Here is a 26,760-nt window from a genome sequence, read left to right on the forward strand (position 1 = left end):
TTCTATTTCTCTTTAATGGAATGGAATTCATTCAAGAGCAGCTAAAGAGAAAGAAATGGAACGCTTTGAGTTTTTATTTGCTTTTTGTTTCTGACCTCTGGCAATTCCCCTTACTTTCTTTAAAGCCTGGCCTTTAAGTGGTATTTTTTGTATTTTATCTAGAAACACATTTTATCTATGTATTTATTGTGGAAGAGTTTTCAGATCATTTAAAACAACATATTGAGGGGCGGAGCAAGATGGCTGAATAGGAACAGCTCCAGTCTCCAACTCCCAGCGCGAGCGACACAGAAGACCGGTGATTTCTGCATTTTCAACTGAGGTACTGGGTTCATCTCATTAGGGAGTGCCGGACAATCGGTGCTGGTCAGCTGCTGCAGCCCGACCAGCGAGAGCTGAAGCAGGGCGAGGCATCGCCTCACCTGGGAAGCGCAAGGGGGAAGGGAATTCCTTTTCCTAGCCAAGGGAACTGAGACACACAACACCTGGAAAATTGGGTAACTCCCACCCCAATACTGCGCTTAAAGCAAACGGGCACACCAGGAGATTATATCCCACACCTGGCCGGGAGGGTCCCATGCCCACGGAGCCTCCCTCATTGCTAGCACAGCAGTCTGCGATCTAACCGCAAGGCAGCAGCCAGGCTGGGGGAGGGGCGCCCACCATTGCTGAGGCTTAAGTAGGTAAACAAAGCTGCTGGGAAGCTCGAACTGGGTGGAGCTCACGGCACCTCAAGGAAACCTGCCTGTCTCTGTAGACTCCAGCTCTGGGGACAGGGCACAGCTAAACAACAACAAAAGCAGCAGAAACCTCTGCAGACGCAAACGACTCTGTCTGACAGCTTTCAAGAGAGCAGTGGATCTCCCAACACGGAGGTTGAGATCTGAGAAGGGACAGACGCCCTGCTCAAGTGGGTCCCTGACCCCTGAGTAGCCTAACTGGGAGACATCCCCCACTAGGGGCAGTCTGACACCCCACACCTCACAGGGTGGAGTACACCCCTGAGAGGAAGCCTCCAAAGCAAGAATCAGACAGGTACACTCGCTGTTCAGCAATATTCTATCTTCTGCAGCCTCTGCTGCTGATACCCAGGCAAACAGGGTCTGGAGTGGATCTCAAGCAATCTCCAACAGACCTATAGCTGAGGGCCCTGACTGTTAGAAGGAAAACTATGAAACAGGAAGGACACCCACACCAAAACCCCATCAGTACGTCACCATCATCAAGGAACAGAGGCAGATAAAAGCACAAAGATGGGGAAAAAGCAGGGCAGAAAAGCTGGAAATTCAAAAAATAAGAGCACGTCTCCCCTGGCAAAGGAGCACAGTTCATCGCCAGCAACGGATCAAAGCTGGACGGAGAATGACGTTGACGAGATGAGAGAAGAAGGCTTCAGTCCATCAAACTTCTCAGAGCTAAAGGAGGAATTACGTACCCAGCGCAAAGAAACTAAAAATCTTGGAAACAAAGTGGAAGAATTGATAGCTAGAGTAATTAATGCAGAGAAGGTCATAAACGAAATGAAAGAGATGAAAACCATGACACGAGAAATACGTGACAAATGCACAAGCTTCAGTAACCGACTCGATCAACTGGAAGAAAGAGTATCAGCGATTGGCTGGGCGCGGTGGCTCAAGCCTGTAATCCCAGCACTTTGGGAGGCCGAGACGGGCGGATCATGAGGTCAGGAGATCAAGACCATCCTGGCTAACACGGTGAAACCCCGTCTCTACTACAAAATACAAAAAAAAAAAACTAGCCGGGCGAGGTGGCGGGCGCCTGTAGTCCCAGCTACTCGGGAGGCTGAGGCAGGAGAATGGCGTGAACCCGGGAGGCGGAGCTTGCAGTGAGCTGAGATCCGGCCACTGCACTCCAGCCTGGGCGACAGAGCGAGACTCCGTCTCAAAAAAAAAAAAAAAAAAAAAAAAAAAAAAAAAAAAAAAAGAGTATCAGTGATTGAGGATCAAATGAATGAACGAAATGAAGCGAGAAGAGAAACCAAAAGAAAAAAGAAGAAAAAGAAATGAACAAAGCCTGCAAGAAGTATGGGATTATGTAAAAAGACCAAATCTACGTCTGATTGGGGTGCCTGAAAGTGAGGGGGAAAATGGAACCAAGTTGGAAAACACTCTTCAGGATATCATCCAGGAGAACTTCCCCCAACCTAGTAGGGCAGGCCAACATTCAAATTCAGGAAATACACAGAACACCACAAAGATACTCCTCGAGAAGAGCAACTCCAAGACACATAATTGCCAGATTCACCAAAGTTGAAATGAAGGAGAAAATCTTAAGGGCAGCCAGAGAGAAAGGTCGGGTTACCCACAAAGGGAAGCCCATCAGACTAACAGCAGATCTCTCGGCAGAAACTCTACAAGCCAGAAGAGAGTGGGGGCCAATATTCAACATTCTTAAAGAAAAGAATTTTCAACCCAGAATTTCATATCCAGCCAAACTAAGTTTCATAAGTGAAGGAGAAATAAAATCCTTTACAGATAAGCAAATGCTTAGAGATTTTGTCACCACTAGACCTGCCTTACAAGAGACCCTGAAGGAAGCACTAAACATGGAAAGGAACAACCGGTACCAGCCATTGCAAAAACATGCCAAAATGTAAAGACCATCGAGGCTAGGAAGAAACCGCATCAACTAACGAGCAAAATAACCATTTAATATCATAATGGTAGGATCAAGTTCACACATAACAATATTAACCTTAAATGTAAATGGACTAAATGCTCCAATTAAAAGACACAGACTGGCAAACTGGATAAAGGGTCAAGACCCATCAGTCTGCTGTATTCAGGAGACCCATCTCACATGCAGAGACATACATAGGCTCAAAATAAAGGGATGGAGGAAGATTTACCAAGCAAATGGAGAACAAAAAAAAAGCAGGGGTTGCAATCCTAGTCTCTGATAAAACAGACTTTAAACCATCAAAGATCAAAAGAGACAAAGAAGGCCATTACCTAATGGTAAAGGGATCAATTCAACAGGAAGAGCTAACTATCCTAAATATATATGCACCCAATACAGGAGCACCCAGATTCATCAAGCAAGTCCTTAGAGACTTACAAAGAGACTTAGACTCCCATACAATAATAATGGGAGACTTCAACACTCCACTGTCAACATTAGACAGATCAACGAAACAGAAAGTTAACAAGGATATCCAGGAATTGAACTCATCTCTGCAGCAAGCAGACCTAATAGACATCTAGAGAACTCTCCACCCCAAATCAACAGAATATACATTCTTCTCAGCACCACATCGCACTTATTCCAAAATTGACCACATAATTGGAAGTAAAGCACTCCTCAGCAAATGTACAAGAACAGAAATTATAACAAACTGTCTCTCAGACCACAGTGCAATCAAACTAGAACTCAGGACTAAGAAACTCAATCAAAACCGCCTAACTACATGGAAACTGAACAACCCACTCCTGAATGACTACTGGGTACATAACAAAATGAAGGCAGAAATAAAGATGTTCTTTGAAACCAATGAGAACAAAGATACAACATACCAGAATCTCTAGGACACATTTAAAGCAGTGTGTAGAGGGAAATTTATAGCACGAAATGCCAAGAGAAAGCAGGAAAGATCTAAAATTGACACTCTAACATCACAGTTAAAAGAACTAGAGAAGCAAGAGCAAACACATTCAAAAGCTAGCAGAAGGCAAGAAATAACTAAGATCAGAGCAGAACTGAAGGAGATAGAGACACAAAACCCCTCCAAAAAATCAATGAATCCAGGAGTTGGTTTTTTGAAAAGATCAACAAAATTGACAGACCGCTAGCAAGACTAATAAAGAAGAAAAGAGAGAAGAATCAAATAGACGCAATAAAAAATGATAAAGGGGATATCACCACCGACCCCACAGAAATACAAACTACCATCAGAGAATACTATAAACACCTCTACGCAAATAAACTAGAAAATCTAGAAGAAATGGATAATTTCCTGGACACTTAAACTCTTCCAAGACTAAACTAGGAAGAAGTTGAATCCCTGAATAGACCAATAGCAGGCTCTGAAATTGAGGCAATAATTAATAGCCTACCAACCAATAAAAGTCCAGGACCAGATGGATTCACAGCTGAATTCTACCAGAGGTACAAGGAGGAGCTGGTACCATTCCTTCTGAAACTATTCCAATCAATAGAAAAAGTGGGAATCCTCCCTAACTCATTTTATGAGGCCAACATCATCCTGATACCAAAGCCTGGCAGAGACACAACAAAAAAACAGAATTTTAGACCAATATCCCTGATGAACATCGATGCAAAAATCCTCAATAAAATACTGGCAAACCGGATTCAGCAGCACATCAAAAAGCTTATCCACCATGATCAAGTGGGCTTCATCCCTGGGATGCAAGGCTGGTTCAACATTCGCAAATCAATAAACATAATCCAGCATATAAACAGAACCAAAGACAAGAACCACATGGTTATCTCATAGATGCAGAAAAGGCTTTTACAAAATTCAACAGCCCTTCATGCTAAAAACGCTCAACAAATTCAGTATTGATGGAACGTACCTCAAAATCATAAGAGCTATTTATGACAAACCCGCAGCCAATATCATACTGAATGGGCAAAAACTGGAAAAATTCCCTTTGAAAACTGGCACAAGACAGGGATGCCCTCTCTCACCACTCCTATTCAACATAGTGTTGGAAGTTCTGGCTAGGGCAATCAGGCAAGAGAAAGAATCAAGGGTATTCAGTTAGGAAAAGAAGAAGTCAAATTGTCCCTCTTTGCAGATGACATGATTGTATATTTAGAAAACCCCATTGTCTCAGCCCAAAATCTCCTTAAGCTGATAAGCAACTTCAGCAAAGTCTCAGGATACAAAATTAATGTGCAAAAATCACAAGCATTCTTATACACCAGTAACAGACAGAGAGCCAAATCATGAATGAACTTCCATTCACAATTGCTTCAAAGAGAATAAAATACCTAGGAATCCAACTTACAAGGGATGTAAAGGACCTCTTCAAGGAGAACTACAAACCACTGCTCAGTGAAATAAAAGAGGACACAAACAAATGGAACAACATACCATGCTCATGGATAGGAAGAATCAATATCGTGAAAATGGCCATACTGCCCAATGTTATTTATAGATTCAATGCCATCCCCATCAAGCTACCAATGAGTTTCTTCACAGAATTGGAAAAAACTGCTTTAAAGTTCATATGGAACCAAAAAAGAGCCCGCATCTCCAAGACAATCCTAAGTCAAAAGAACAAAGCTGGAGGCATCACGCTACCTGACTTCAAACTATACTACAAGGCTACAGTAACCAAAACAGCATGGTACTGGTACCAAAACAGAGATATAGACCAATGGAACAGAACCGAGTCCTCAGGAATAATACCACACATCTACAGCCATCTGATCTTTGACAAACCTGAGAGAAACAAGAAATGGGGAAAGGATTCCCTATTTAATAAATGGTGCTGGGAAAATTGGCTAGCCATAAGTAGAAAGCTGAAACTGGATCCTTTCCTTACTCCTTATACGAAAATTAATTCAAGATGGATTAGAGACTTAAATGTTAGACCTAATACCATAAAAACCCTAGAGGAAAACCTAGGTAGTACCATTCAGGACATAGGCATGGGCAAAGACTTCATGTCTAAAACACCAAAAGCAACGGCAGCAAAAGCCAAAATTGACAAATGGGATCTCATTAAACTAAAGAGCTTCTGCACAGCAAAAGAAACTACCATCAGAGTGAACAGGCAACCTACAGAATGGGAGAAAATTTTTGCAATCTACTCATCTGACAAAGGGCTAATATCCAGAACCTACAAAGAACTCAAACAAATTAAAAGAAAAAAACAAACAACCCCATCAAAAAGTGGGCAAAGGATATGAACAGACATTTCTCAAAAGAAGACATTCATACAGCCAACAGACACATGAAAAAATGCTCATCATCACTGGCCATCAGAGAAATGCAAATCAAAACCACAATGAGATACCATCTCACACCAGTTAGAATGGCGATCATTAAAAAGTCAGGAAACAACAGGTGCTGGAGAGGATGTGGAGAAATAGGAACACTTTTACACTGTTGGTGGGATTGTAAACTAGTTCAACCATTATGGAAAACAGTATGGCGATTCCTCAAGGATCTAGAACTAGATGTACCATATGACCCAGCCATTCCATTACTGGGTATATACCCAAAGGATTATAAATCATGCTGCTATAAAGACACGTGCACATGTATGTTTATTCTGGCACTATTCACAATAGCAAAGACTTGGAATCAACCCAAATGTCTATCAGTAACAGACTGGATTAAGAAAATCTGGCACATATACACCATGGAATACTATGCAGCCATAAAAAAGGATGAGTTTGTGTCCTTTGTAGGGACATGGATGCAGCTGGAAACCATCATTCTTAGCAAACTATCACAAGAACAGAAAACCAAACACCGCATGTTCTCACTCATAGGTGGGAACTGAACAATGAGATCACCTGGACTCGGGAAGGGGAACATCACACACCGGGGCCTATCATGGGGAGCGGGGAGGGGGGAGGGATTACATTTGGAGTTATACCTGATGTAAATGACGAGTTGATGGGTGCTGTCGAGTTGATGGGTGCAGCACACCAACATGGCACAAGTATGCATATGTAACAAACCTGCATGTTATGCATATGTACCCTAGAACTTAAAGTATAATAATAATAATAATAATAAATAAATAAATAAATAAATAAATAAATAAAATAACATATTGCCAAAACTCATAGTTCAGACTGGGGATGTCTTAGTCCCTTCTTTAAAATCCAACTTTCAAATAGTAACATCTTTTCATTAATTAAAACAAAAGAACTGCACAGAAAATTATCAAAGAAAAGTTTATAGTCAGATTTCCAAGTATTATAGGTTCTCTCAAAACAGAAACATTGTAAGTTTTAGGAATCTAGAGTTAGAAGTTTCACTCCTTACTGGAGCAAAGCACCAATAAAAACAGAAGGGCCTCACAGTTGTCCTGGTTTTACATTAAATATATGACATTAAATGACTGATTTCATTACTTTTTATCTAAATTTCTCCAACGGTAAAACAGATAAATTTTATAGGATTCCTGTGTGAATCTATGTAATACATGTAATATTCTATCATTTTTAATTAATACCATTTTGAACTTTTCAAATAAAAAAAAAATCTATAATTTATGCACTAGGTGAGAGTTGAAATAAATCACTCCTAAGTACCCTTCCAGGTTTGAGATTCTACAGCTCCAAAAGAAAATGATATAAATGAAGCGAAATATAATTAGTATAAAGGCATGTAGGAAGGCTACTCTCAAACATAGTCTCTGGGGTGGCCTTGCTGTGCAGGAGTCAGAGAGCTGTAACACTGCAGCATCAAGAAAGCTACTTTAGTATTAAAAAAAAAAAAAAAAAAAGTTATGTATGGAAAATCAGAAAATCTTTCAGTTATCAACCCTTGTATCGTGAGCTGGCATCAGTTTTGGGTATTCCCATGGTTAAGTATAAATATCATACTTTCATTTTCTGGCCGGGCGCAGTGGCTAACGCCTGTAATCCCAACACTTTGGGAGGCCAAGGCGGGCAGATCACCTGAGGTCAGGAGTTCGAGACCAGCCTGGCCAACATGGTGAAACCGTGTGTCTACTAAAAATACAAAAATTAGCCAGACGTGGTGGTCCACACCTGTAATCTCAGCTACTCGGGAAGCTGAAGCAGGAGAATTGCTTGAACCCGGGAGGCAGAGGTTGCAGTGAGCCAAGATCACGCCACTGCACTCCTGCCTGGGTGACAGAGTGAGACTCCATCTCAAAAAATAGTAATAATAAAATAAAAATAAATATCATGCTTTCATTTTTGATAAGTTTATTTCAAAGTGTTAATACATTTGTAGACATGTATAAGCTTTTTAAGGTATCATAAGGTTTATATTAATCTGACACGAGTCAGACCATACATACATAACACACCTGTAAACTGTTTGTATTGTGAGTCCAATTCATTTTTTGCTTCCAAAGAGGCTGGTTGACCTAAAAAACACTGCAATTTTTCCTGAAAAATCTGTGCTGGAGTCATATGTAGTGGTAGATTCAGACTCTTTTTCTCGGATCTGAAATGACATTAAATTAAGGGAAATGAATCCAAATTTTGAAAAAAAGGAAAGGTTTCACACATCAAGGACTAAACATGAAAGTTTCAGAAATAATGGAATTTACTTTTTTATCTATCATACATGTAAAAAAGATATATTCAAGGAAATATTGTATTAAGACCCTCCACGATTATGATCCTAATATATTCCCCCATTCTTATTTCTAATTGCTACCCTAAATACGGGCTTTACTAACACATAAGTGTACTAAATAAATGGTTTTTGTTTGTTTCGAGACAGGATCTCACTCTGTTGCCCAGGCTAAGGTGTAATGACATGATCACAGCTTACTGCGGCCTTGACCTCCTGAGCTCAAGTGATCTTCCCACATGAGCCTTCCAAGTAGTTGGGACCACAGGCACGAATCATCGCACCTGGCTATTAATAAAAGTTTTAACACAAATAAGTAAGCCACTGAACTGTTCAATACAGTAACCACTAACTACATGTGGCTATTTAAATTTAAATTAACTAAAATTAAATTGAAAATCTAATTCCTTGGTCTCACTAGCTGCATTTCAATAGTTACTTGTGGTGAGTGGCTACCATACTGGACAACACATTTCCATTACTAAAGAATGTTCCATTGAACAATGCTGAACTAAGGATTCCACATAAAATGTAAATACCAGCAAAAAGAGAAATATAAAATACATAGTTCAATCATACTATATCTTAAAATTGCCTAAAATTCCATACCTCATGAAATTGCTATCACGTTTACAGAACAGCTGGAAAGCCACACCAATTGAAGCAGATGTCTTCCAGTCTCCAAGTTTATATGCCAACCACACAGCCTCTGGAACCAGGCCACCAATAAATAGTAATTCAAGTGCATATTCAACTGTCCACACATTAGAGAGATTTTGATCTCTAACGACGCTGGCCACCTTAGAGTGTTGCAGAGGAATAAGTCGAAAGGACTGCTCTGTGAGTAAATTTTAAAAAATGGATTATTACAATTACATCCAAACTCATGATTCCTTACATAGGTATATTTATCTCTTCAATCAGTATTTTCTACAAAAAAACACCAGGAAGATACATACAAAATGGGCTAAAGTAATACTCAACATGCCCTAGAACGCTTTTAACACTGACAAATGTGCCTCATTCGTGGGTCATGAAACAAATGCCAGCATTATTTTTAAAATGAAACAAAAGAGAGAAAAAAACAGAATAGAAAGTATAGACAATAAAGGTAAATACTGTTTAATGAAACTTTTGTGTCAGGTAATACGCAAATACATACAAAAAACATTTATATCTACTATACTATTGGTACACAATGTACAATTTATTACCGTGACATGGGTCACAATGTGTAGTTTATTACTGTGGGATACTAAGAAATACATGCTTATTTCTCATACTAGATTATGAAATGCAGAAGGCAGAGACTACATTTTATCCGATTTTGTGTTACCCACAGTGTTATGCAATAAAAAACTAAGTTGAGGTAACAATGAAGGATATTAAGTGTCAATATTAGTGTTGATTACGAAGTAGAAAAGTGTGATTTTCAGTAATTCTGACTAAATAATAAGATTGCTATCCGGCCTGTGATTTAATACAAAAGGATAATATTCCCCCTGGCCTTCTGTCCCTTTCCCTAATTGAAGTAACTTGATAAAGCAACTTAAAAATACGATAAAAGAAATGTTATTTAAAAATATATGTTGATGGGATTTTTACTCATTCTCTCAAAGTAAAAGTCATAAATAGTATTCATGAGCTTCTCTGTTCCTTGAAATGGTTAGTTTCTCACATGACCTACACAGGCTATGTCTACAGCAAGAACTAACATTTTAGCTCTCTGACAAACACACCTGGAAAACCAAAAAAGTTTTCAACCACTTGGATGTCTGATTTTGCATAAGCAAAGGAGCCAGGATACTGGCTAAATTTTTCCTATTTTTATTCACTACTAGCAAGGTAATATACTATTAAAATAACTTGAATAATTTAATTTTCTGAAAATTTTACTACTTTCACACAGTAAAAAGTTTCGCTACTTTTTAAAATATCACACCAAATAAGCAACTCAAATCCCTAGAAAAATTCTGATTAGAAAAATTAACATGAAATGTATATGCATCCTGAAACATTGACAGAACATAGGAGTTTGAACACATAGTTCAAAATTCATGGTTCTATGACTGATTATATTTGCTGACCACTTGTTGCCGTCCTTATTAAACTTCTAATTATATTTTAACTAGTATTACTCTAACCTAGGTGTGCCTTGTACATACATGTGTATCTGTTCATGTCTACTCTTGCTTAAAGCCCTCCAACAGATTCCCATGATACTTAAAATAAAATTAAGATTTCTTAACATGGCTTACACCATCTGGCCCTTTTACTGAATGCAACTCATATCACTCTCCACTTCCTCCTCTAGTTTTTTTTGTTTGCTTTGGGGGTTTTTTTGTTGTTGTTTTGGTTTTGTTTTGTTCTGTTTTGTTTGAGACAGTCTTGATCTGTCACCCAAGCTGTAGTGTAATTGTGTGATCTCACTGCAACCTCTGCCATCCCGGCTCAAGCAATCCTTCTGCCTCAGCCTCCCAAGTGACTGGGAATCTCAAGTACATGTCACCATGCCGGGCTAATTTTTGTATGTCTGGTAGAGGCAGGGTTTCACAATGTTGCCCAGGCTGATCTCAAACTCCTGGACTCAAGCAATAGGCCTGGCTTCCCAAAGTGCTGGGATTACAGGCATGAGCCAACATGCCCAGCCCTCCTCCTCCAGTTTACAGCCACACAGATCTTTCCATTTCTCAAACACATCAACCTTGTTCTTGCCCTGGGGCTTCTACACAAACTCAGGTTAGAATGCCCTGTGCCTTGATATATCCAATTCTTTTTTGTTATTAAGAGTTAGGCTTAGAGGCCTGAGCGGTGGCTCACGCCTGTAATCCCAGCACTTTGGGAGTTCAAGGCAGGCAGATCACGAGGTCAGGAGATTGAGACCACCCTGGCTAACACTGTGAAACCCCGTCTCTACTAAAAATACAAAAAATTAGCCGGGCGAGGTGGCGGGCGCCTGTAGTACCAGCTACTCGGGAAGCTGAGGTAGGAGAATGGCGTGAACCTGGGAGGCGGAGCTTGCAGTGAGCCGAGATCGCGCCACTGCACTCCAGCCTGGGCGACACAGTGAGACTCCGTCTCAAAAAAAAAAAAAAAAAAGAAAAAGAGTTAAGCTTAACTTTCACCTCCTCAGAGAGCAGCTCCTGAAATTTCCAATCTAAAATTGCCACTCAGTCATGCTCTATTGCTCTATTTTAATTCTCTCCATAACAGTTATAACCATTTGATATATCTGGTTTATATATTTAATTTTGTCTCAACATATTAGACGTAAACCCCATAAAAGAATAAGTACTTTATCATTTTGTTCATGGCAGTTAGGATAAATCTGTTCCACAGATGAAAAAAAAAAAGAAAACAATGCGCATGCGCCGTAGCTCTCCAGACCGGAAGGCTGTAACTTAGCCGGTCGCCGGGAGATGAAGGCCGGGATGTGAGGCGGTCCTGCCTTGCCGCCTTCCGTCCCTAGTCTCCGAGTCCCCGCCCTCCAGCCGCCTTTGAGTCGCGCCTGGGTCACGGTCCTCACTCATGCCTCAGAACCGCGAAGAAAGGAAGCTCGCGTGTTTGCTAGAAAACCTAGTTGGGAGTGCAAAGCAGAAAGCGTTCAGCACCCTTGTTCCTCCCCATCCCCCGGGACAGAGACAGAGCTCTGGAGGGCAGGGAATCCCCCTCGTCTTGGCCCATCCCCGGCTGGGCACTAAACTCGGCCACGGTGGGGCGAGCGAGGTGGGCTCCAGAGGAAGCTGACGGTTGATAATGGCTCAGTCGAACATGCTCCCCGTGGCTGATGTGTTGAGTCAAGATGAACTGCGCAAAAAGCTATACCAGACATTTAAGGATCGGGGTATACTGGACACGCTCAAGATACAACTTCGCAACCAGCTAATTCATGAGCTGATGCAGCCTGTATTGAGTGGAGAACTGCAAACTCGGTCCATTTCAGTGCAAGGGAGCTCCCTCTTAATAGGTGCCTCTAACTCTTTAGTGGCAGATCACTTACAAAGATGTGGCTATGAATATTCACTTTCTGTTTTCTTTCCAGAAAGTGGTTTGGCAAAAGAAAAGGTATTTACTATGCAGGATCTATTACAACTCATTAAAATCAACCCTACTTCCAGTCTCTACAAATCACTGGTTTCAGGATCTGATAAAGAAAACCAAAAAGGTTTTCTTATGTATTTTTTAAAAGAATTGGCAGAATATCATCAAGCTAAAGAGAGTTGTAATAGGGAAACTCAGACAAGTTTGACATTTAGCAGAGATTCTCTGGCTGAGAAGCTTCAGCTTATTGATGATCAGTTTGCAGATGCTTACCCTCAGCGTGTCAAGTTCGAGTCTTTAGAAATAAAGCTAAATGAATATAAGAGAGAAATAGAAGAGCAACTTCGGGCAGAAATATGCCAAAAATTGAAGTTTTTTAAAGATACTGAGATAGCAAAAATTAAAATGGAAGCGAAAAAAAAGTATGAGAAGGAATTAGCCATGTTCCAGAATGATTTTGAGAAAGCTTGTCAAGCAAAATCTGAAGCCCTCGTTATTCGGGAAAAGAGTACCCTTGAGAGAATTCAAAAGCACCAAGAGATTGAAACAAAAGAGATTTATGCTCAAAGGCAACTTTTACTAAAAGATATGGATTTGCTAAGAGGAAGAGAAGCAGAGCTGAAGCAAAGAGTTGAAGCTTTTGAACTGAACCAGAAGCTCCAGGAAGAAAAACATAAAAGCATGACTGAGGCACTTAGGAGACAGGAGCAGAATATAAAGAGTTTTGAGAAGGCCTATGACCAAAAGCTCAAGAATGAACTTCTAAAGTATCAACTTGAACTAAAGGACGACTACATCATTAGAACTAATCGACTGACTGAAGATGAAAGGAAGAATAAAGAAAAAGCAGTTCATTTGCAAGAGGAGCTCATAGCTTTTAATTCAAAAAAGGAGGAACTCAATCAATCTGTAAATCGCATAAAAGAACTTGAGCTTGAGTTAGAGTCTGTCAAAGCCCAGTCTTTGGCAATAACAAAACAAAACCATATGCTGAATGAAAAGGTTAAAGTGATGAGTGATTATTCTCTACTAAAAGAAGAGAGACTGGAGCTTCTGGCACAAAATAAATTACTTAAACAACAACTGGAAGAGAGTAGAAATGAAAACTTGCGTCTCCTAAACCGCCTAGCTCAGCCAGCTCCTGAACTTGTGGTCTTTCAGAAACAACTACAGAAAGCAGAAAAGGCAATAGTGGTTGAGCATGAGGAGTTCGAAAGCCGCAGGCAAGCTCTGCACAAACAACTGCAAGATGAAATTGAGCATACTGCACAGCTGAAGACCCAGATACTAGGTTACAAAGCTTCCGTAAAGAGGTTAACTATTCAGGTTGCCGATTTAAAATTGCAACTGAAGCAAACTCAGACAGCCCTAGAGAATGAAGTGTACCGCAATCCAAAGCAGTCTGTGATCCATCATTCTGCCAATGGATTAATAAATGACAACATGGTGCTTCACAATGGTGAGATAAGTGGGGACTTCTTGAACAATCCTTTTAAACAGGAAAAAGTTCTAGCAGGTATGGTTGCATCAAGGATCACAAATTATCCAAATACAGGGATGGAGGGTAGTTCCCCTGATTCTGACCTTGAGTTTGTCACCAATACTAATGCAAGGGTCAAAGAGCTTCAGCAAGAGGCCGAACGCCTGGAAAAGGCTTTCAGAAGTTACCATCGGAGAGACATTAAAAACTCTGCCACAGGCCCACTACCAGCAAAGAGCCCACCATCTCTGCACTTGCTGGAAGCCTTCAAAAACATTACTTCCAGTTCCCCGGAAAGACATATTTTTGCAGAGGACAGAGTGGTCTCTGAGCAGCCTCAAGTGGGCACACTTAAAGAAGAAAGGAATGACATCTTGGAAGCACTGACAGGCAGTGCAGCCTCAAGGCTACGTGGGGGCACTTCCTCCAGACGCCTCTCCTCCACATCCCTTCCAGAAGCAAAAAGAAGCCTTGAAAGTGAAATATATCTGGAAGGTCTGGGCAGATCACACATTGCTTCCCCCAGTCCTTGTACTGACAGAATACCCCTGTCATCACCCACTGAGTCTAGGCACAACTTCTCCATCCCTCCCTTCTCCAGCCCTCCGAGGCAGAAAGCTGGTCATTATCAGAGACAAAATGAACTTCAAGACAAAAGTGAATTTTCAGATGTGGACAAGCTAGCTTTTAAGGATAATGAGGAATTTGAATCATCTTTTGAATATGCAGGGAACATGCCAAGGCAGTTTGAAATGGATGAGCCCTCTCCTGCCGGGGATATGCTTCATATGGGTGCTGCTGCAGCTGCTGTTCCCCTCTCATATCAGCACCCAAATGTAGATCAGAAACAAACTGAAGAACAAAAGGAAGAAGAAAAAATATGGGAACAGCAAGTGAAAGAACGAAAGCAGAGAGAAGAAAGAAGGCAGAGTAACCTACAAGAAATTTTAGAAAGGGAACGAAGAGAACTAGAAAAACTGTATCAGGAAAGGAGGATGACTGAAGAATCACTGAAGATTGAAATGGAAAATGAATTAGAAATGGCAAATGAATTAGAAATGAGTAATCAAGAAATGAAAGACAAATCTGCTCACAGTGAAAATCCTTTAGAGAAATACATCAAAATAATCCAGCAGGAGCAAGACCAGGAGTCGGCAGGTAAGAGCTCAAAAAAGATGGTCCAGGAAGGCTCCCTAGTGGACACACTGCAATCTAGTGACAAAGTCGAAAGTTTAACAGGCTTTTCTCATGAAGAACCAGATGACTCTTGGTAACCATGTTTGCTGCCCAGCTTCTAACTTACATACCATGAGAAGTAACATAACATTTACTCCTTTGTAAATGTTTCTCTATCAACAGATAAAACTCACAATAAAAATGTGTATAATCAAAAAAAAAAAAAGGAAGAAAGAAACTGCAAATGTTTTAGTATTATCAATTTCATGTTGCACAAGCTAGTATATTTGCAGCACCAAGAATACTGTGTGGCAAACAGCAGGCACTTAATAAAAATCAGAATAAATGAATATCATAGAAATTTGTGTACATGTTTATACTGAGAGCAGGGCAGTTATCTAGCACAGGATTAGATGCATTTTGACCATACTAATGAAAGTATTAAATTTAAAAAGTAAATGGTCCAAATAAAATCATAAAAGTAAATCATCCAAATAAACTTAAATATTGAATTAGCAAGCTCAATATTTATTGAATTTCTACATTTTGACATAAATGAAGGTGGCAGCTCTTTCACTTTAAAAATTGAAACTTTAGCTGGGCACAGGGGTATACACCTATAGTCCCTGCGACGTGGGAGGCTGAGGTGGTTAAGATCATTTGGCCAGGCACGGTGGTGCACGCCTATAATCCCTGCAGGGAGGCCAAGGCAGTTTGATCACCTGAGGTCAGGAGTTCGAGACCAGCCTGACTAACATGGTGAAACCCCGTCTCTACTAAATATAAAAAATTAGCTCAGCGTGGTGGCACATGCCTGTAATCCCAGCTACTTGGGAGGCTGAGGCAGGAAAATTGCTTGAACCCAGGAGGTGGAGGCTGCAGTTAGCTGAGATCACGCCATTGTACTCCAGCCTGGGCAACAAGAGCGAAACTCAGTCTCAACAAAAAAGATCATCTGAGGCCAGGAGCTCAAAACCAGCCTGAGCAACATAGCAAAATCCCATCTCTAAAAAAAAATAATTAATTAAAATTTAAAAACAAAAACTTTATAAAGATCAACTTGCCCCAATTTTGTGATTTTTTTAAAATCCATATTCAATAAAAACAAATCTAAGCCATTGCTTTTCTCAGATTCTATTCATTCACAAATAGTCATAAATCGCCTCCTGTGTTTCAGATACTATGCTAGAACAGTATCATTTCCATAGAGTAATGGCCTCTGTATAATGTTTTCAATATTCTATTATGTGCAATGCAAAAAGAGTTTTAAAAGGATTTGTTTACTATATTACCTGTTTTAATATGAAGTGGGGGAAGAACATTTACATGATGAGGTGGCAAAATGCAAAGCTGCTGATTGGTGAAATAGGCAGCCATGAAACGAGCCATGGACTGGATGACTCTCACTGCTGCCTCAGGATGAACACCACCCGCCATTCCACACTCAAAATGAGACTTCGCAGCACCTAAGGAATACAGCAATGACCTAAGAAGACTGTGATCAACTACCAAAAGTAGTAATATTTAAGTTCCCAATATTATACAAAAAGAAAATTGTAATACGTTTTTTTCTGAGATGAGCACCCATGGCCAATACAAGCTGAATTATAACAGGTACCATACTTCTTAAAGACAATAAAACCAAAAACAATTACAGCTGACCCTTGAACTTCACGGGTTTGAACTGCACAAATCCACTTATATATACAGATTTTTTTTCCATAAATATACTAGAAAATGTTTTGGAGATTTGTGACAATTTGAAAAAATTTGTAGGCACACCACATAACCTAGAAACATCAAAAAATTTAAAAAAAAAAGAAAAAGGTATGTTATGAATACAAAAAAATATGTAGATATTTTATCATTTAGTACCATAAAATACATATAAACTATAAAAAGTTAAAATTTATCAAAATTGGCTGGGTACAGTGGCTCACACCTATAATCCCAGCACTTTGGGAGGCCAAGGTAGGCTGCTCTCTTGAGCTCAGGAGTTTGAGACCAGCCTGGGCAACACGGTGAAATCCCACCTCTACAAAAAAATAGAATTAAAAAAAATTAGCTGGGCATGGTGGTGCGCACCTATGGTCCCAGCTACTCAGGGTGCTGAGGTAGGAAGATTGCTTGAGTCTAGCAGGTGGAGGCTGCAGTAAGCTGAGATCGTGCCAGTGCACTCCAGCCTGAGCAACAGAGCTAGATATTCTGACTCAAAACAAAAAAAATTATCAAAATTTACACAAACACTTACAGGCCATATATGGCACTGTTCACAGTCAAGAGAAATGTAAACACACATAAAGTATTAAATAACTGCATAAAATTCATTGTAGTTCCTACTGTACTACTACTATATTAATTTTGTAGCTACCTCCTGTTACTACTTTGAAGAGCTCAAGTGTTGGAAGTATTTGCTGAAAATACTATGTGATGCTAATCATCTCTGCAAAGCAGTTCATCTCTCTAGTAAAGTGCATATGGCAATAAAAAGTACCTCAAAATTCTCGTGTAGTTCTCATCACATTTAGTGTTATACCATAAACCTTGAATAACACCATGAGACCTACAAGAAGTGCCACAAGAGATCCTGGAAGTGTTCTGAATAAGCAGAAAAAATTCATGACATTACAAGTAAAAGTTGAATTGCTTGAGACATACCATGGATTGAGGTCTGCAGCTATGGTTGTCCACCATTTCAGACAATTAATCTTGGAAACAGATAACATAAACTGGTGGTATCAATAAATACAGTACAATACTGGAAATGTATTTTCCCTTATGATTTTTTCTTTTCTTTTTTTTTTTTTTTTTTTTTTTGAGACAGAGTTTCGCTCTTATTGCCCAGGCTGGAGTGAAATGGCACGATCTCAGCTCACTGCAACCTCACTTCCCGGGTTCAAGCGATTCTCCTGCCTCAGCCTCCCAAGTAGCTGGGATTACAGGCATGTGTGCCACCATGTCCAGCTAATTTTGTATTTTTAGTAGAGACTGGGTTTCTCCATGTTGGTCAGGTTGGTCTCGAACTCTTGACCTCAGGTGATCTGCCTGACTCGGTCTCCCAAAGTGCTGGGATTACAGGCATGAGCCACTGCACCTAGCCTCTTAGGATTTTCTTAATACAACTTTCCTTTCTCTAGCTTACTTTATTCTAAGAATACAGTATATAATATATACAACATACAAAATATGTGTTAATCAACTATGTTATCAGTAAGGCTTCTAGTCAACAGTAGGCTATTAATGGTTAAGTTTTTCGGGAGTCAAGTTATACACAAATTTTTGACAGCATGGGGGTGTCGGTGCTCCTAACCCCTGTGATGTTCAATAGTCAACTGTAGTTAGTAATTATGTGTACATACACCTAAGAACTGTTCACAACTTTAAATTTTATTTTTTAAATGGCGGTATCTATATAAAATGACCCAGACATGACAGCCTTGCAAGTTTTGACTTTCATTATTTATTTTCCGTTTTTCCTTCCCTTTCCTTTTTTTTTTTTTTTTTTTTTAAGATAAAGGGGGCAGGGTTTACTATAGAAATAATCTAAAGAGCACTGAAACAGATTTTTTTTCTCTCTTTGAGACAGAATCTTGCTCTGTCACCCAAGCTAGAGTGTATTGGCACAATCTCAGCTCACTGCAACCTCTGCCTCCAAGTTTTAGGCCATCTTCCCGCCTCAGCCTCCTGAGTAGCTGGGACTACAGGTACACGCCACCATGACTAGCTAATTTTTTTTGTATTTTTTTGGTTGAGATGGTGTTTCTCCACGTTGGACAGGCTGGTCTTGAACTCCTGAGCTCAAGTAATCAGTCTGCCTCAGCCTCCCAAAATCCTGGGATTACAGGTGTGAACCACCATGCCCGACCCAAGATTCTTAATGCTTTTGTCTGTACCATTAGATCTGAGAATCTTAATATACTCCCATTAGTAATAGTAGCTCACTAGTGTAAGATTTTGGGGGCAGGCAGTATCAAAAAGAACATGTGGGGTGGGCCAGGCACAGAGGCTCATGCCTGTAATCCCAGTACTTTGGGAGGCCCAGGTTGGAGGATCACTTGAGTCTGTCCAGGAGTTTGATACCAGCCTGGGCAACATGGAAAAACCCCGTCTCTGCAAAAAATACAAAAATTAGCCAGGTGTGGTGGCATGTACCTATGGTCCCAGCTACTCAGGAGGCTGAGGCAGGATGATCACTTGAGCCTGGGAAGTTGAAGCTGCAGTGAGCTGTGATCATGCCACTGCACTCCAGCCTAGGTGACAGAGTGAGGCCCTATCTCAAACACACACACAGACAAATGTGTGGGGTGAAGGGAGATGGCTAGATAGCAGGTGGGCAGAAGAGTCACATCAAAATTTCTGGTGTAACTCCAATGTGCACTAGCAAGATTAGAGGACAAGCATCATTTCCACTTGAGAATCTCCATCATAATATAAGCTGGCATTCACAAATTTGAAAATAAATTAGTTCAAAACTACTAAATACTAACATTAGTTGGTATGAAGTGTATGGCCCCAACAATAGAAAGGTATCTTTCTTTTCCAGAAGTGATCTGGCACATATTCATGGGAAATTACATTTTATATGTGTATGGATTTCTATTTTGTTCACTGTATGTCCCAGCACCGAGCACTTCTCCTCTCATATAGTAGGCACTCAAAGGAATATTGTTAATTTAAAAAATTGTTAATGTTACCTGGTTTCTTTTTTTAAACAAAAGGAATTGAGAAAATTTCATTAGCCTTCAAGCAGTAGTCTTCATTTGGTCACTGTAATATTTGGGGGAAAAAAAACATACTATTTCTTCACATTCAAGTTAGAGATACATGGGTAAAAAATTTTTTCTCATGGGTAAAACTTATGGAGGAATTATACAAAGGTAAGATTTTCAGTAATCTTAATCATTCAAACCTTATGCAAAACTCAGGAATCAGCCTCTTAAACAGAGAGTGATTTATTGATGAGTAAATAAAAGTTAATATAAAAGTTATTGTCACAGAATAAAGCTGTATGAATTCAGAAATTAAAAAACTTTGAGGGCCGGGCGCGGTGGCTCACGCCTGTAATCCCAGCACTTTGGGAGGCTGAGGCGGGTGGCTCACAAGGTCAGGAGATCGAGACCATCCTGGCTTACACGGTAAAACCCCGTCTCCACTAAAAATACAAAAAATTAGCCGGGCGTGGTGGTGGGTGCCTGTAATCCCAGCTACTCGGGAGGCTGAGGCAGGAGAATTGCTTGAACCTGGGAGGCAGAGGTTGCAGTGAGCTGAGATCGCACCACTGCACTCCAGCCTGGGTGACAGAGCAAGACTCTGTCTCAAAAAAAACAAAAAAACAAAAACAAAAAAAAAAAAACTTTGAAAGTGTAAAACTCGACCAGGCGCAGTGGCTCACGCCTGTAATCCCAGCACTTTGGGAGGCCAAGGCAGGTGGATCACCTGAGGTCAGGAGTTACGAGACCAGCCTGGCCAACATGGTGAAACCCCATCTCTACTAAAAATACAAAAAATTAGCTAGGCGTGGTGGTGCACGCTTGTAATCCCAGCTACTAGTGAGGCTGAGGCAGGAGAATCACTTTAACCCGAGAGGCGGAAGTTGCAGTGAGCCGAGACTGCGCCACTGCACTACAGCCTAGGCGACAGAGCGAGACTCCATCTCAAATAAATAAAAAAAAATAAAAATAAAGTGTAATTCTGTACAGGGTGCAGTGATAACATTAATAACTGAAACCCGGCTGGGTGCAGTGGCTCACACCTGTAATCCCAGCACTTTGGGAGGCCGATGGGGGAGGATCACCTGAGGTCAGGAGTTCGATACCAGCCTGGCCAACACGGCGAAACCCTGTCTCTACTAAAAATACAAAAAAAATTAGCCAGGTGTGGTGGCAGGAGCCTGTAATCCCAGCTACTCAGGAGGCTGAGGCAGGAGAATCGCTTGAACCCAGGAGGCAGAGGTTGCAATGAGCCGAGATCGTGCCACTGCACTCCAGCCTGGCGACAAGAGCAAGACTCTGTCTCAAAAAAAATAAAAAATAAAATAAAAAAAAGAAGCCCTATTTAATAAAAGTTAAATAACTATAGACAAGTATCTAATAAGGTAGGTGTGCAGAAAGGAACTACCATAGCATGCACAACTGCTTGAAATGCTTGCTTGTAATGGTTGGTCCTTGGCTGGTATCTGGGAACTTGGATTCTGGGAGGATTTCCACCATCCTAACTGATAAGAGGAGCTCACTGAACCTAAACTGTTTGTATAAACAACGTGGTTTATGCTGAACATCTCTTTTCCCTCTGAGAGTGTAGAATTTTGGTTTGTACTAAGGCAGAAGGGATCTATGTGACCAGCCCCCCAATTAAAAACCCTAAGCACTGAGGTTCTAATGAACTTCCCGGGTAGACTACATCTCACATGTGTTGTCACAACTTGTCACTGAGGAAACTAGGGACATCCTGTGTGAATCTACTGGGAGAGGATTCACAGAAGCTTATTCCCGGTTTTCTCCAAACTTCATACCACGTACCTTTTCCCTTTGCTGATTTTGCTGTTTCCTTTCACTGTAATAAATCATAGCTATGAGTACAACTATATGCTAAGTCTTGTGAGTTCTCCTAGTGAACCATCAAATCTGGGGGGTAGTTTTGGGGTCCCCAACCCAAAAGTATATGCTTAATATATTTTAAGCAATCATCATTAAAAATTAAGACAAATGGGCTGGGCGCAGTGGCTCATGCTTGTAATCCCAGCACTTTGGGAGGCTGAGGTGGGTGGATCACCTGAGGTTGGGAGTTCAAGAACAGCATGGCCAACGTGGTGAAACCCCGTCTCTACTAAAAATACAAAAATTAGCTGGGCATGGTGACAGGCACCTGTAATCCCAGCTACTCAGGAGGCTGAGGCAGGAAAACTACTTGAACCTGGGAGGCGAAGGTTGCAGTGAGCTGAGATCGTGCCACTGCACTCTAGCCTGAGCAACAAGAGTGAAACTTCATCTCAAAAATTTTTTTTAATGAATTACTACAGGTTCAACTTATCATGAAAGTTAAATCATGTAAGGACAATATTGCAAATATAAACAAATAAATATAAAGACTATCCAGTCATTTAAAAAGTCATATATAGAAGTCTTTCACCCTGGGTACAGTGGCTCACACCAATAACCCCAGCATTTTGAGAGGCTGAGGTGTGAAGATCACTTGAACCCAGGAGTTCAAGACCAGCCTGGGCAACATATCAAGCCTCATCTCTATAAATAATAAAATAATTTTTAAAAATTAGCCAGGCATGGCCCAGCACGGTGGTTCACGCCTGTAATCCCGGCACTTTGAGAGGCCAAGGCAGGTGGATCAGGAGCTCAGGAGTTCGAGACCAGCTTGACCAACATGGTGAAACTCCGTCTCTACTAAAAATACAAAAATCAGTCAGGCATGGTGGTGCATGCCTGTAATCCCAGCTACTCAGGAGGCTGACGCAGGAGAATCACTTAAACCCAGGAGGCAGAGGTTGCAGTGAGCCAAGATCATGCCAATGCACTCCAGCCTAGGCGACAAAGCAAGACTCCATCTCAAAAAAAAAAGAAAAAAAAAATTAGCCAGGCATGAGGCACATACCTGTGGTTCCAGCTACCTCATTTCCCAGCAGACTCATTTCTCGGAATTTATCTTAAAGAAATTATTAGCAGGCTGGGCGCAGTGGCTCATGCCTGTAATCCCAGCACTTTGGGAGGCCGAGGTGGGTGGATCACGAGGTCAGGAAATCGAGACCATCCTGGTTAACACGGTGCAACCCCGACTCTACTAAAAATACAAAAAATTAGCGTCTCTACTAAAAATACAAAAAATTAGCCAGGCATGGTGGCAGGCGCCTGTAGTCCCAGCTACTCGGGAGGCTGAGGCAGGAGAATGGCATGAACCCAGGAGGCGGAGCTTGCAGTGAGCCAAGATCGTGCCACTGCACTCTAGCCTGGGCGACAGAGTGAGACTCCGTCTAAAAAAAAAGAAAAAAAAAGAAAGAAAGAAATTATTAGTAGTGCTCACAAATATTTAGGTACACTGCAGCATTATTTAAAATTGTAAATACATGGCAACAAAATGTACAATGGGAAAAAGGTTCAATAGATTTTTTTTAAGTTTATTGGCACTGGAAAATATTCATCATAATATTAAATTTATAAGATTATCCAGCTGTGGTAATATATACATATACATATATCAAAAGGTCCTAGACAAAAAAACTAAACTTATAAGTGATTTTGTTTCCTTTCTACTTTTCCGTATTTTCAAAATCACCTAATATGAACATGTATTACTGCCTTAATGAACACAAAAATTTAAAAAGATAAAAATCAGAAAGTAAGCCAAGCACAGTGGCTCACACCTATAATCCCAACACTTTGGGAGGCCAAGGTGGGCAGATTGCTTGAGCCCAGGAAGTCAAGATCAGCCTGAGCAACAGGGTGAGCTTCCCATCTCTACAAAAAAATACCAAAATTAGCCAGGCGTGGTGGCACATGCCTGTAGTCCCAGCTACTCACGAGGCTGAGGTGGGAGGATGGCTTGAGCCCAGGCGGCAGAGGTCAGGTAAGCTAAGATCACTCAACCACACTCCAGCCTCGGCAACAGAATAAGACCATGTCTCAAAAAAAAAAAAAAAAAAAAAAAAAAAAAAAAACCTCACAAAATAAGACATTTTTAAACAGTGGCTGAAACAATCAAGAATGAAATCGGTATCAACTCTAGAAATTTCGAATACATTGGGCCTTTCAGACACATTCATATATACAGTATACATCTAGCAGCCTACCACCCTATAACCATTATAAATATATTACATGTTCATTCATATATATCTTTCTCTCTGGTTATGGCCTGATTTAAATACACCTCTTTGAAAAAGTCAATCCAGATACTCTGCAATCTCGTAAACAGATTTTTTATTTATTTTTTTTGTTTTTGAGATGGAGTCTCACTCTGTTGCCCAGGCTGGAGTGCAGTGGCACCATCTCGGTTCACTGCAAGCTCCACTTCCCAGCTTCACGCCATTCTCCTGCCTCAGCCTCCCGAGTAGCTGGGACTACAGGCACCCACCACCACGCCCAGCTAATTTTTTTGCATTTTTAGTAGAGACGGGGTTTCACCATGTTAGCCAGGATGGTCTCAATCTCCTGACCTCGTGATCCATCCGCCTCGGCCTCCCAAAGTGCTGGGATTACAGGGGTGAGCCACTGCGCTCAGCCCAGATTTTTTAGAAGACTCAAAATATCTCGGAAAATGATTTTTATGATTTCACTAAACCGCTATAAGCAACAGTTAACATACTATGGAAAAACACTTGGGTACCTAATACTATGTCTAACAAATATGGTTATAAGAAAGCAATTATACTATCAGCTCAGCAGGCAATTACTATACTGCTAAATCCTGGGGATTCTAAGATTTAAAAACAAACAAACAAAAAACCTCAACATAGTCCCTGCTATTGGGAAACTGAGAGTCCAAAATCCAACATAATATACTTAATCACCAGAGAGGTAGAACAACCAACTTTTATGTATAAGCAATTTCATGTCTACACTATAAATACAAACTAACGAGTAAATATAATGAATTCTGTAGTCCTAGCCACTTGAGGCAGCTGAGGTGGGAGGATTACTTGAGCTCAGGGGTTTGAAGCCAGCCTGACAACATAAGGAAACCCTGTCTCTTTTTAAAAATAAAATAAAAAAAAAACATACCTGAAAAATCTTTATTTTCTTTTACAGGTAGTTGGGACCATCTCAGGATTTCTCTTGCTAGCTGATCACACAATCCTTGAGCATCATTTAAATTATAGCTATAGAGGTGGCAGTATAAAAGAGAAAGATAATAGCGTATCTGAAGAAAATATGTCCTTCTTCCTCCTGAAACAAGAATTAAGCTTACCTTAAAAGTATGTAAGCAAAGGAATGCCCTTAGTGTAGTGCTCAATTGACAGGAGTGTGTAGTTTGTGAAAATTCATCAAGTTGTACACTCATGATATGTAAACCTTTCTGTATCTGTTTCACACTTCAATAAATGATTTTTTTAACAGGTGAGTCATACTTTGTTCTTTTTCATTTTAAATTCTAAACAATTTATTTTTTTTCATCACACCCTAGGATGACTTAGATTTTACTCAAAGAAAGCTGCAAATTCTTATCATCTTAGCATTAAGGTCTACTAATAACTTTTATCTCAAGTATACACAGTATGAAACAGAAGGGAACATGCCACAAAAACTCCAAGGAACCATATGTATATCAAAGGGATGTCCAAAGAGACTACCTGAAGCAGAAAAACCAGTTATCCAATAAGATAGGAGCAGGCCTGACAACTGCCTTTACATATCTGAAGACTGAAACTGCTGGTTGCCTACCATTCTTTTTGAGTAAAATAATTCCAATTTTATTTGGGAATATAATGCGCCAAGATTACAATTTCTCCCTAGATGTGGCCATGTAAAAATGTGACTATGTTCTCATTCAAGAGATAATATTGTATACGATTTCCAGAAAAGCTGCTTAAAGAAAGGTAAATTAGCTAGGAAATGCAACCTTTCTAGCTCTACCAACCTTTATCCTATTTGCTGCCTAGAATATGGATGTGATAGCTGAAGGTCCAAGAACCATCTTAGCCTATGTAATGGCCCTAAGATTGGAAGCAATGCACTAAAGATGATACAGTAGAAAAACTAAAGGAGCCTGGGGCCTTGGTGATACCATGGAAACACCAAATCAGCCCCAAACTGCAACTTCTGACCTCCTTTCACAAAGGAAAGCCACTCTTTGTTGAAGCCACTGCTACTTTTAATCTCCATTACTAGAAGCCATTCCTAATGGATGTAGTTGTAAATGAAATTAAACAAAATGTCCACAATGGAATTCATTACAAAAACTTTTCTTCATCCAGAATTTCACATCTCAGTGAATGCTGCTCTTCTTCATCCAGATGGACAATCCCAAAGTCAGAGAACTACACTAGCCTTCTTTCTCCAAGTCTACTCAATCACAAGTAGACTGATCAAGCCTATTAAATAACTGTCAAATGTAACCTCTGTTCTCCATTACCCTTGACATTGCTTTGGTTTCAAGCCTCCTCACCTGACTGATTTTCTTGCTTCCAAGTAAAACCCACATCCCTACATTATAGTCCTGCAAATGACCTTCCACAACTGACCAAAGTGATCTTTCTAAATGGCCTATCCTTATTTGTACAAGTCCTTTTCCTACCTAAAGTGTCTTAACTGATTCCATTGTCTTCAAGATAAAATCTTAATTCCTTAGCACTCCATTAAAGACCCTCCTTCATCACCTGTTGTCCATCTGCCTCTCAACTTAGCTCTTATGATCCTCTCACCAATATCACATATACATATATCACGTAATCTAGTCCTACTAAACTACCTGAAGTTTAACAAATTGCCAGGGTTTCTCAAGCCTTTCTGGTTTTGGAATACTATATCCTCTGTTATGTCATTTCTATGACCTTAATTGGCCAATATCTACTCAATTTTAAATGTCAACTCCAAGAGGCTTTCCCCAGACTGATGCTTGCACTCCATCTTGATTGTATTGAGGTGTTCTTCTGTGCTCCCTAAATGTCTACCATAAAACATAATGAGAAAAGTGACTATGGGCAACTTGAGGGTAAAGTTAATTTATTTCAGTTATCCTAGTGCCTAATACGGTGCTAGGCACATAGCAGGCACTCAACAAATACTGGTTAAGTAGATGAATTAATGAAACATACAAAGTCACAGCAGTCAGAAAATAAATG

General features: G+C 40.3%; 1 protein-coding gene and 1 pseudogene across 15 annotated transcripts in view; one reads left to right on the forward strand and one right to left on the reverse strand.

The window, feature by feature from the left end:
- The window catches only part of CPLANE1 (ciliogenesis and planar polarity effector complex subunit 1), a 161,175-nt gene that overhangs the window by 106,987 nt on the left and 27,428 nt on the right, over positions 1-26,760 (reverse strand). For 13 of the 15 annotated variants that reach the window (XR_012413613.1, XR_012413615.1, XR_012413614.1 and 10 more), the window contains 4 exons: positions 24,701-24,865; positions 16,265-16,438; positions 8,885-9,113; positions 8,004-8,143 (listed from right to left, as the gene is read on the reverse strand). Coding sequence is in view for 11 of the 15 variants with exons in the window: in XM_045393633.2 (XP_045249568.2) it covers positions 8,004-8,143; positions 8,885-9,113; positions 16,265-16,438; positions 24,701-24,865 (708 nt within the window). In the remaining 4 variants the exon portion in view is untranslated. Of the gene's footprint in view, positions 1-8,003; positions 8,144-8,884; positions 9,114-16,264; positions 16,439-24,700; positions 24,866-26,760 lie in introns of those variants that run through there. The other 2 variants (XM_065546163.1, XM_073993312.1) reach the window with 2 other exon arrangements.
- Positions 11,769-15,198, forward strand: LOC102120138 (centriole and centriolar satellite protein OFD1 pseudogene; annotated as a pseudogene).

Source organism: Macaca fascicularis, chromosome 6, assembly GCF_037993035.2.
Source record: "Macaca fascicularis isolate 582-1 chromosome 6, T2T-MFA8v1.1".
NCBI lineage: Eukaryota > Metazoa > Chordata > Mammalia > Primates > Cercopithecidae > Macaca > Macaca fascicularis.